Genomic DNA, 12,458 nt, shown 5'->3' on the forward strand with positions numbered 1-12,458 from the left:
TCATTGTGGGTTGATTCTTTACCAACTGAGCTACCAGGGAAGCCCTGTGTGTGTGTGCCTATACAAATTTATCTTCCTCCATATTTGAAGACATGGCCTGTAATGATGGTACTTCTGGCACCAGACTTACCCTCTTTGAAAAGTAAAGTTCCTTGACTTCTTTGCTGTCAGTCCTTCAGTCATGAAATAAATACAGTAAGCAGGTAGGAAAATGTTAATGGCACTAGAAGGCTAACTGGCTTGAATGCTGAGGCTGAATATGGCCTCTGCCTGCTTGGATGGTGGGAAGAGTTTGGCTGGACATGTTTCCCCCTCTGCAAGATATCTGCTCCCTGGATTAGACCTTAAGCCTGTGTTTGTTGATTGCACAAGAATTCTGGATCTCTGCTTTTCCCAGAGGCAGTTAAAACATGCCAAGCTGGTGTTGCAAAAAAAAAAAAAAAAAAACCACACACCAAGCCTGTGCATTCAGCAAATATAACTCAGCCAGCAGAGACGTGTCAGTCACTCACCCAGAGGGGAGCCCAGTCCTGCCACTGCCAGTGGAGCACAAGCCATGGACATTGAGAAGGTCAACTCCATGGACTTTGGAGAATTTATGGATGTGTTTGGAAATGTCATCGAGAGATGTCCTCTGATTGCAGCCGCGGTTTGGTCCAAACGCCCATTCTCTGACTTGGGAGATTTAGAGAAGCACTTTTTTGCCTTTATTGATGGTCTTCCACTGTCAGGTAAGGCTTTGGGGTTGGACACTGAGAGTCTCTGAGGAGGGATTTCAGGTGTGCTTATCAAAAAGATGGGGGAGGGAATTCTCTGATGGTCCAGTGGTTAAGACTCTGAGGTTTCGCTGCCAAGGGCCTGGGTTCAAACCCTGATTGGGAGCTAAGATCCCACAAGCCATCAGTTCAGTTCAGTCACTCAGTCGTGTCCGACTCTTTGTGACCCCATGGGCTGCATGCAGCACACCAGGCTTCCCTGTCCATCACCAACTCCTGGAGCTTGCCCAAACTCATGTCCCACAAGCCATAGTGTGGCTAAAAAAGATTTCTTTTAAAATGGGGGGAGGGGAGGTCCTGTGGCTGTTTTTTATTTTTAAACACAATTTTTAAAGGCTGCTTTCCATTTAGTTATTACAAAATATTGGCTGTATTCTCCTTCTTGTAAGATATTCCCGAGCCTATCTTAGACCCAGTCGTCTCAGCCTCCTCTCCCCCATCCATAATGCCCCCTGCCCCCCGCCCTCCCCACCACTGGTAACCTCTAGTTTTCTCATCTGTGATCTACTTTTTTGTTATCAAACTGTTTTGAGATATTTGAGCCTAGTTGCTTATCCCTGGTATACACATTTCCTTGTTTTTGCTGTGAGGCTTGCTGGGTTTCTTCAGACTTTTGCAAATGCGAGTCAAGCTCTTGCAATGTTCAGTGGGCAGTAGAGTGAAAGAAGGTTCCTTGGCTCCAGTAAACTGGCTGTTAAATATTAAAGCTCCGGGGTTACCAGGAAAGAGGAACCGGCGGCTGCCTCCTCTGGCCTCAAAGCTGCTCAGGGACCAAAGGTCAGGCTGGTGCCCCCCGCCCCCCCACCACCACCTCAGCCCTGCGTCGCTTTGGGAATGTCCCTTATGCAAGAGAGGAGACTGCTCCGTATCAGACTATCTGAGGAGCCTGGGGGGAAAGAGAGAATGGCTGACGTTTTACCAGAAAGGGCCGGTTTGGACTAGGCAGGTAAAGTCCCTCAGGCCAGCAGCTCCCTGTGGGTGTGAGGTGCGGGGGTGGGGGGCGGGGGAGACAAAAGTCTGAAGAGATCCCTCTGGAGAAAGGGGCAGAAAATCTCCTTTGGGTGGAGAGAGAAAAGGAGGCCCTTGGGTGGGCGTGGGGTGGGGAGAGGAGGGAAGTTCGGGGTCAGGCCAATCCCAGGTGAGTCAGAAGGACACACAGCCTCCCAGGGGTTCACAGGCCAAAGGTCAGCGGCCGAGGCTGCCTGCCGGGCTGTCCTCAAGGTCCCTGGAGAAGCCTGGATTGGCTGAGGGGACCTCGAGGGGACAGGCTGTCTTCACAGAGGGGCTTCCACAGGGAGCTGGGCTGTGGGCGCGGCGCTCTTCTGCACCACAGTCCAGGCCTCTGAGCCCAGGGCTCTGGCGAGGTTTCCACAGGTCAGAGGGAGGCTCCCAAGCAAGGGGCTCCTTCATTTCATTTTAGGTACATTCAGGAAGACGGGAGGATGGGGGATTAACCAAACTGAGAGGAATGTGGAGGCCCTGACTTCCCTGTGGTCCAGTGGTGAAGACTCCGAGCTCCCAGTGCAGGGGGGCCCCGGGTTTGATCCCTGGTCAGGGAACTAGATCCCCCACCTGCCACAAGTAAGAGTGTAGGGGCCCTGTTGACCCTCACCCACTGCCTGTCCAAAGCTGGACCCGCAGCGCCCGCAGCCCAGCTGGCTGCAAACACGAGGGACCCACTGTACCCGGGCCAGTGTCAGAATCCCATCCCACCCCGTGGACAGAACACTGGAACATGATCAAGGTTTGCTAAGGGAATGAATGAAATCATTTCTAAGGGGATGTTTGTTGAAAGATGGTGGAACCGGGCATTACCCTTCCCCACACACTTTAACTGGGGTGACTTTCGCAGCAGGTCAGTGGGACAAGACCACTGGGGGGAGTTGGAGCCAGCTGGGCGTTTGCTGGCTTCTGCACTCCAGGCAGTTCTTTGAGGGACCTCTCTGCTGGTAGAGCTTGCTTCTCAGCCCTGTGCTGGTGGCCACACTTGCCTGGGGCAGCTGGGAGCGCAGTCCTCTCTAATCACCTCCTCCTATCTAATCATCTTCATGCATTAGGCAAGCGGAGTTAGTGGTGGAAATAATGATGACAACCCCTAAAATGCATTTTCCCCTTACTATTGCTGTCTTTCAAGCACCTTTCCCAACACTTAGCATTTACTAACCCCCTTAATCCTTATAATAATCCTATAAAAGAAGGATTATCACTATTATCCCCATTTTACAGATAAGAAAACTGACAAACCCTGATAATCAACCCAACAGCTTTTGAAGAATTTTCTGGAAATTCAAAGGCAAAATCTAGAAACAGTTTCTAGGGACTTTAGCTATTCATTCACTGATTTATTCAATAATGTTAATACTTGATGTACCAGATATTTGGGGTTTTATTTTTATTATTATTATTATTTTTTTTTTTTTTTTCCTTGGCTACATTTCTTGACTTGCAGGATCTCAATTCCCAGAACAGGGATTGAACCCCGGCCAGCAGCAGTGAAAATCCAGAATCCCACCAGGGAACTTGCTGGTTTTTAATTTTTTAAGTTTTTTTTTTTTTTAATGTGGACCATTTTAAAAGTCTTTATTGAATTTGTTACTATATTGCCTCTGTTGTTTGTGTTCTGGCTTTTTGGCCAAGAGGCATACAGGATCCTAGCTCTCCAACCAGGGATCAAATCCATACCCCATGAGCTGGAAGGTGAAGTCCCCACCATTGACTGCCAGAGAAGTCGACTCCCTAGTTTTTAAAATAATCAAGTAAAAGTCTAGCTTTTCTTCTTGGATGTATGCTCACAACCCCATAGACGGTAGCCCCCGAAGCTTCTCCGTCCGTGAGATTTCCCAGGCAAGAATACTAGAGTGGGTTGCCATTCCCTGCTCCAGGGGATCTTCCTGACCCAGAGGTTGAACCCATTTCTTCCTGCATTGCAGGCAGATTCTCTCCACTGAACCTTTGGGGACGCCTTACTCTTTAGAGAGTAAACAACAAACTGGGTGTAACAGAGTCTTAGAATCCTAAAACTAAAAGGGCCCTTATAGAGACATTCAGGTTATGATGGTCTATCTGGTCAAGGATTTGTTTTAGATGATCTAATAAAACTCTCTGCCATTTAAAGAAAACTGAAAATTCTGTTTCAAGAGTAAGCCAAGGCTGACAATTCATTCCGGAGACACTATGGTGATTACTGACCAGTAGGTGGCAGTATAGGACTAATATTTAGGTCCAAAACTAATTGGCAAAATACCTTTTCAAGCCAATCAGTTTCCGATTCCCAAGCCAGAGGAATGACAACAATATAGGGAAGAAGGTTCACACACACACACACACACACACACACACACACACACGGCCAATAATGAACAAATTCAATAGTGATTTGTATTAAACATCAAAGAGCAATAAAAATGTCATAACAGTTAATCATGCATCTTTCTGTGGCATTTCAGAATAGCAATAATGCCATGATTCATTACCTAATACTTGTTTTAGAAGATAGTTGTTGAAAGCATCAAAGAGTTGGATACCGATAACTTCCTTCAATACAGGCTATAAGGTATTTATATGAGGCTATTAAGATGTGTTTGTTCAGTCAAAAAATATACAGCACTTTCTCCCCGGAGTGTCAGTCAATAAACACTTACTAAGTGCCTACTCTCCCCTGGGGAATTGTCCCTGGCCCTGGAGATAGAGCCATGAACAAGACAAGTCCCTGCCTTTAGTGAGCTGACATTCCAGTGAAGAGATGCAGGATTAGCATACATACAAAAGGATCGTTTCAATTCTAGAAACTATGAGAAGACCATTTATACTAGGATAGAACATGTGTAATAAAAGAGGTCTTTCTTAAGAAGTGACAAGAAAGACCAAGGCGGTTGGAGAATGGTGTAGAGTGGAGGGATGTGAGGAAAGGGGTCAGGTGGAGGGCTTGCAGTAGCAGTAAAACTGAGAGGTGATGGTCAGGTGGACTAGGGTTGGAGCAGGAGAGATGAAGAGACATGGCTGGATTTTCAGGATGAATTTCAGAGTTAGAGACAACAGGTGTTTTTGATAGATTTGTGGCAGGAAGGCAGGTCAGAAACAAAGAGAAATGAAGGATTGTTGTATTGTTGTTTAAGCCGTGTCTGACTCTGTGATCCGATGGACTGTAGCCCGCCAGGCTCCTCTGTCAATGGGATTCTCCAGCCAAGAAGACTGGAATAGGTTGCTATTTCCTTCTCCGGGGGATCTTTCCAACCCAGGGACCAAACCTGCGTCTCCTGTGGCTCCAGCACTGGCAGGCGGATCTTTACCACTGGGAAGCTCGAAATGAAGGGTAACACCTGTGATTTTTATATGAGCAACTGAATGGCTGGTGGTCTGTTTTCTGCAATGAGGGAGAGTTCAGCACTGAGAGGACAGGATGGAGAATGGGAGCCTGGCAAGGCTGAGATGCCGAATAACCATCCCGAGGACAATACTGAGTGTTCAGTTGGCTCATAACAAAGGAATTCAGGGGAAAGCTAAGGAATAGACTAGACCCGTGTGTCCTGAAATAATCGATGGCATCTGAAGCTAGGGGGCTAGATGAGAATACTTAGGGCATCCATGTGAATCAGAAGGGAGGAGGTGTGAGGACTGAGTCCGGGAGCGCTTGTGTGGCTGACCTGGACCAGTGATGAGAATTAAGCGATGATGGGAATCTTCCAAGGAGAGAGGGCCGACCACATGACATGCTGCCAAGAGGCTGAGAGAGAAGAGGTCAGAGCACTGGCCATTGGCTTGAGCAAGCTGTCTGTCACCTGTGACCTGAGGAGTGCAGCCTGGCGGGTCGGCGGGGCTGGAGGTGTGATGGGGTGAACCTGGGAGGTGAGGAGAGGAAGTGGAGATGCCGAGGAGACACTCCCCTCGAGCAGCTGTGCTGTGAGGAGGAGCAGAGACGCAAGGAGGAACTAGAGGACCACAGGCAATCAAGAGAGGGTGTTCCTTTTGTTTAGGGGTTGAGTGCTTCTAGGCCCGGTTTGTGTGTTGATGAAGTGGCAGTGATGTTGGGGGGGGGGGGGATTGATGGTTGAAATCATAGCCTTTGACATGGATGGAGGCGCTGGCTCCCAGAATACAAGTGGAGAGAGAGGGTGGCCCAGGCCATGCGCGGGACAGGAGGGAGGGCGCACCAGCTGGGACAGTGTGGGGACACTGGAGGACATTGATGGGCTCCCAGGCCAACCGCCTGCGCTTCAGCGGCCGCCACTGTCTGCTAATACAATGAGGACTGTCGGCTCCGTGCCAAGAACTCTTGAAGGGGCAGAGATTCTTGATCTGTGGTCTCAGCAAACAATGCCTGTCTACACCTGCATCTCCAGACCGTGCCATGCCAATGGCAGAGGCGGTGCTGTCTCAGGTTTTAGGACAGACTGAAGGACAGACAGTACTGAAAGGCCTGAAGTGAGACATTCAGGCAGGTTTGGTCACGCCAGGTAGGGGGACTGCAGGGCTGAGGTGGGGAGTACCCAGGCGTGGTCTCCAGCCTCCTATTGGGGCTTAAGGCCACTGGGGATGCAGCGCTGGAGGGGGGGACATAGCTGTCCGGCAGGAAGGATTGGAAGGGGCTTATCAGTGGTTTGGGTCAATAAAGATGGAGTCGTTGGCTCAAGGGGCTCAGGTTCTATTTCTCCAGAGCTACCATTCCCTGCCTGCCTCCCTGCACCATCTTCTTTTACCTACATTTGAGGGCTGTGTGTGTGTGTTTAAATCCTCTTTTCTGATCTCTTTCCTTCTCTTTGCTGTGCGCTTCTCCCATCCCCCTAGTTTCCCGCCACCAGCGGAAAACATGCTCAGTTCTGGGCAAACATTAACCCCAGGTGATGTTTTCAAGAGAGGGAAGAGCCCAACGGAGTGAGAAGCCAGGTGTCAGGGCCAGAAAGAAGAGGCAGGTCCAGGATGTGGGCGGCCACCCACAGGACCGGGGTTCTGCTTGGGGACACCAGGGGACAGACCCAACCCCTGGCCAGGTCCTCCTAGCAATAACCTCTGCGCTGGAGCCGGGCCTCTGCAGAGTAAGAAAAGGGGGGGGGGGACGCTGAGGAGTTCAGTGAGAAGGCGGGGTTTCGGCCCCTCACCTCCTCACCCCTTTGAAAATCTGAATAAACAAGGAGGGTGCGCAGGGCTGGCCTGCGGTCAGAGCCTGTGAGCTTCCCAGGCCCCCGCCGCCCACGCCCATCTGGGGGGGTCCAGACTGGATGGGTGTGGAGTGGATTCAGGGGGTGCCCAGCCTCAGGCTTGGGCAGCCTCCGCAGCACAGCCGTCCTCCAGCCCAGGGCTGGGGTCGCCCAGGTAGGGACTTTATCACCTACGTTTTCGCACCACCCAGATGTGCTGGATGCGGGGACCAAGCGCCCCAGTTTGCAAAGCCCAGGAGAGATATTCTAAAATGGGAGATATTGCCGAAATGGGATTACTGGTGACCTGAGTTTCGTTTTAAACTACCTTTAATCTTGAAGGGGCAGCCAGTGCCCCAAAGCCAGTGGGTTGGAGTCCAGGAGCCCCACGCAGGCAGCTTCCTGGCTCAGCGACCTTGGGCAGGTCACCCACTCCTTTCTGAGCCTCTGATGAAGCCTGTCTTCAGTGCAGAAGTCCCCTCCACTCCAGTTCTCCCACCTTTCAGGACACAGGTCCACAAGTCAACAATCCCAGTCATCCTTTAATTGGGCATAAGCTATAAGATTTAAGCAGGGGGAGTTTATACCCTAATTAAAGGAAGAGTCAGTCAGTGATCTCCCCTTCCCAAAGGAGCCCCACGCTTGTCCTCAGCCCCAGGGACAGAAGCTTCCAGCCGCAGGGCAGCCCAGTTACACTGAGTTTACTAGGACAGGTAATATGGCTATTTATTGAAAAACTGCTAGCATCAGGTGCTGTTTGGGTAAATGAATGGTCTCCAATCCTTGCCACCCCTCACCAAGCTAGGTGTCATCAGCCCCATTGTTCTCATTGGGTTCCCTGTTTAGCATATCTGAAAGCTTGCCCAGCCCCAGGATTCTAAATCTCCCTTTAGAGAGCTAAGTAAAATGATTGGCTAGGGCTCGGGAAAACCCCCCTGGATTAGGACTTGAAATCGCAGGACTCACACCACGGGTGGCCAATTTCAGGCCAGTGTTCGGAGATGAGGAGAAGCTGCCTTCCCAGGAAAGGTTGTTCTCCAAGAACTGTTTTGAGATCTACCGTGGGAGAAGGGAAACGAGCCTCAGACACGGTGGGTGGTGAGTGGAGCAGTTTTCCTAAAAGGAGGAAGCCACTTTCGTTCAAAGGGCCATAGGATTCGGCTGGAAATGGGTTTCTTTGCAGTTAATCATCTGCAAAGCTCTTTGCACGCCTGATTCCAGAAGCCCAGAACTCACACTTAGGGTCACAAAACCCTGGGCATTTATTTGCCAAGCTCCAAGGATGTTATCCCTGTGGACCCTCCCCGCCCTTCTCCTTTCCAGAGCGAAACCCATTCCGTGGCTTTTGCAGGAAGTCTTCAGGCCCTTGTGTCCGGCCCTCTCCGACATCAAAGCCCCCTGAGAGCAAAGGACTTTGAAAAGATACGAAACGCTCGGGTTCCCTTATCGCGTCCCCGCTCCCTCCCGAGCAAGTCGTAAATTCCGAGCCTCCGCGGCCGCTCCCCGCCGCTCTGCTGGCCCCAAGGTCTCAAAGGACAGACTTGTCACTTCCCGCCCCGCCCCCGGGGCCCCGGCCGAGGCCGAGTGAAGCGGGTTTGGAGGGACGCAGGGCTCGGGAAGAACTGGAGGGGGGCGGGTGCGCTGGGCGCCCCGAGCTGCCCCTCATCAAGTCCCGGGTCCCTGCTTTTCTCGGAAGCCCTTCGGGCGGGCGCGATAACGCGCTCGCGCCGCCGTGTGTGTCTGTGCTTCTCCGCAGGCCAGGAGGGCGTCCTGCGCTGCCACCCGGAGCTGGCGGGCCGCGAGCTGCAGTGGGGCCGGCTCACCGCCGAGTCGCAGCGGGAGCAGAGCGCCGCGGGCCTGCAGAACCTGGGCGCGGCCGAGCGCCTCCGGCTCAGCGAGCTCACCGCGCAGTACCGCGCGCGCTTCGGCTTCCCCTTCGTGCTCGCCGTGCGCCTCAGCGACCCGGCGGCGGCGCCCCGCGAGCTGGCGCGACGGCTGCGGTGCCCACCAGCGCAGGAACTGCGCACCGCCTTGGGCGAGGTGAAGAAGATCTGCCACCTGCGTCTCGCCGACCTGCTCGGGGAGCAGCCATAGCGGCCGCGCCAGCCGGGGACCCCCGGGACGCACGTCGGGACGCGCGCCAGGGCCGGGGGCGCACGCGATGCTCTTGGAACGGAGTCCACCCCCGCGCACGGAGGCCGGGGCGAATCAAGACAGTCGCACGAATAACGAACCCTTCTGTCCCCCTCCCCACACGCGCACCCTTTGCCAAAATATCTGTTGATAGTTTTGGGCTTTGCCACCGATGTATCCAGCTTACTGCTCCAACTCTTCTCTCCCATTGCGGCCCGTTGACACCACCAGCCCATGCGGATTCCAAAGCGCATATCCAGCTCGTTTTGGCTCCGCACCCTCTCCTGTTATACTCCCAGCTGCAAAACAAAACGGACAGAAAAGGAATCTTTTATTCTCCAGCGGTTTGTCTGTTCTTTTATTATTATTATTCTCCCACCTTAGTTGCTGCGCCGACACTTACTTTAGAGTGGAAGGAGTCTCTCTGGAACTTGGAGAAACGCAGAAGCTTGAGCTGGGACTGGCGAAGCGGCCTGCGGGGATGGAGGGCGGGAGAGAGCCCCGCGGGGGTCCGCGTTGGGGAGGTACCCGGTGGGGGGCGGCAGAAAAGCCTAGGAGTGGGGCTTCTCCAAGCTGAATGGGCCTGAAGGTCCGGGGCCCTATAGCACTGATAAAGCGGGGAACGGAGGAAAATCGGTTCCCATAGCAAGCTTTCTGGCCAGAGGAGGCCTGACCTGGGCTTCCAGAGCCCCAGAGAACTGGTGTCTGTGTGTCTGCTCACACAGAGCAGCCCACCACCTTTCTCTCTCTCTCAGTCATACCCACCAGAAGGTCCAACAAACCCCAACAAGTGCTCCTTAGGCTTCTGTTGGCAGAGGAGAAACAAGCCATGCCATCCTCCTCACCTCAGAGGGAGTAAGACATGAAGGCAGACCTGGCCCTTCTGAAGACACGAACCTCCATTAATGACTAGCCGGGGTCTGCAGGGCAACAGGAGCAATAAAACCTTTCCATAAAAAGCACTGCAGCAGCACCCTTGGTTGGGGGCTGAATTCCACGGAGAGAAGCCACTGTGGTAGCACAGGAATTTTAATCCAGGAACCCCGCTCCCCTTTGCCGACTCACAGGTGTTGCCTGCTGGTGGTGAGGGTGAAGGCCGGAGGCTGGGGATGCGTGAGTGGGGCAGCCAGGAGGTGAGCTGAGGCCCCACCGTGGCTGTAGACCAAGGTCTCCCCTGCCATGGGTGGGCAGTGGGGCCAGGGGAGTCCCCAGAGCCTTCTCTGGACGTGGGAGCACCAGAAGTCTATCACAAAGGACCTGGGTGCAAAGGTGGGGCCCCGGACCTGGGGCTAGACGCCTGCCTCCCTCTAGCCGGGGTAACCTGGGGGCTTTCCTGACACAAGTGAGAAACCTGCTGTTTGGCAAAGAAGGATTTCTGGACCCGGACACAAGGACCAAGGCCTGGGCCTGAGACTGAGACTAATAAACTGTGCTGAAGGCCCCGTGCCCAACCCTAGGGTGAGCCCACCTCTTGGCCAGAGGGACCCGCATATAAATATGCTCAGGCTAAGACAAGCGGGAATCCCCAGGGCCAGATTCGAAGCCCTATTTTTAGAGGCGAGGAGCTGCATTTTGCACGGCTCAGGCACCATCTGGTGTCTACTATCACACAGTGAACATTTCGAGGGCTCAAAGCTTGTCCGCAAAATTGTTTGTTTCTTCAGGAGGGGATGCAGGGTGGGAGAAGGCGCTGGACCCGCCCCTTCAAAGGAGCTGGGGGAGAAAGGGGAGAGCCTCTACCTAAGCCCTGAGCGCTGGCAGCGGACCCAGGGGGTGGGCGCGGGGAAGACCCTGGACACCCCACACCCACCTCCCGTCCTCCTGCCGGCGGCTCTCCTGAGGCTGCCGAGGTCTGGCAGGGCAGTTTTCTTCTGCCACATCTTGGCTCAGACAGTGATGTCCCTGGGCTTGGGCATGTTTTCTGGTTTCCGTGCTCCGGTGCGCAGGACACGGGAAACGAACCAACCGGACAGCAGAGACCGTGGACTCGGACTCGGGCCTCAGCAGAGGCACCAGCCAGGACTGCTGGGTGGCCCGGAGATGTCAGGGGAGGGGGTGCAGAAGTGGTGGTGCAGTTTCCCGGGTGAATAGTTAATATCCGTACTTACTAATTCATTAAAAAAAAAAGCACAATGGCAACTCTTAAGAAAAGTCGGAGAGCAAAGAGCTGATTTCAATTTCAGTAACTGTTCAACCCCTCCACACACACTGCCTTCTGAGATAGGGGTGCTGCTTCGCCCACTGTCACTCCCCCTTGAAATGTTCAAGACCAGCCAGCAAGCAGAGGCCCCAGGAGAATGCTCCCGCTGGGAACTGATGAGCCCAGGTCCCACTCACCTATGTGATGGGAAACTGAATGGGAGGTCTCTTTCCGCCACCCATACAGGTACGACCCTTTGGGGTCGTGTGTCCAAAAAAGGTGTAGGGACACTGCTGGGGAAGTAGAGGACGAAGAGAAAGACAAGCCGATTTCTTTGCATTCCCTTTACTCATTTTGAATTTGACACATTTCCAGGGGTCAGCCACAGGATGTGGGTTCCCATTCAAAAAATAAAGATGAGCTCTTTTGCAGAAAGTAATTTACTGTAGGATAGATGGATGCTTTTCCTGGCAATTGAAGAAACATCTGGATGGAGTTCAATAAACTGATACACCACAATTGGCAGGTGCCCCTGAAAGGGAGGAATATAATAAATAGGACTTGGAAAGCAGAATTGTCACAACAGCTCAACCTGACTGTTTTGAAACTATTTGGTGCGTGGGGTGGGGGTGGGAAGTTTGGCTTCCTCCCCCCATCCCGTGACACCAGTCAGTTTGGGGTTGGGGAGGCGGTTTCCAGGGTGGCACCCGAAGCCTTAGTAATTATTAACATTTGCACAGAGTGCTCCTGGTTACAAAGAATGCACCTGCATATAGCTCATTTAATGTTAGTGACCAGAACAGCTAGCTGTGTGACCTTGGGAACGTCACCCAACCTCTCTGGGCCTCAGAGTGTTCCTTTGTAAAATGCAAAGGCTACAGACACGAAGTCCTTTGTCCCCCCCACCACCCCCCCACCAGAGTTCCCTGGTGACTCAGACGGTAAAGTGTCTGCCTACAATGCGGGAGACCGAGTTCAATCCCTGGGTTGGGAGGATCTCCTGGAGAAGGAAATGGCAGCCCACTCCAGTATTCTTGCCTGGAAAATCCCATGGACAGAGGAGTCTAGTAGGGCTCCATGGGGTTGCAAAGAGTTGGACACGACTGAGCAACTTCACTTTCGACTTTCCTCTGAGAAAGTAGCTTCCAGTGGGCCCATTGACCCAAGGAGAGCTGCACCTTTACCTGGCCCTTCCCTCTGCCACATAGAGCCTGCTGTGTAGGGCTTCCTGGGAACATATTTTCATATGACAAACAAAGGTCATCACTTTAGGCA

General features: G+C 52.9%; 1 protein-coding gene across 1 annotated transcript; it reads left to right on the forward strand.

Annotated features, from left to right (window-relative positions):
* Positions 1-481: 481 nt before the first annotated feature.
* On the forward strand, positions 482-9,378 carry URAD (ureidoimidazoline (2-oxo-4-hydroxy-4-carboxy-5-) decarboxylase). Its single transcript, XM_065902049.1, has 2 exons — positions 482-731; positions 8,667-9,378. Exons 1-2 carry the CDS (start codon positions 557-559, stop codon positions 9,002-9,004), a joined length of 513 nt encoding a protein of 170 aa, XP_065758121.1. The 5' UTR covers positions 482-556; the 3' UTR covers positions 9,005-9,378.
* Positions 9,379-12,458: the final 3,080 nt, after the last annotated feature.

Source organism: Muntiacus reevesi, chromosome 11, assembly GCF_963930625.1.
Source record: "Muntiacus reevesi chromosome 11, mMunRee1.1, whole genome shotgun sequence".
Classification (NCBI taxonomy): Eukaryota; Metazoa; Chordata; class Mammalia; order Artiodactyla; family Cervidae; genus Muntiacus; species Muntiacus reevesi.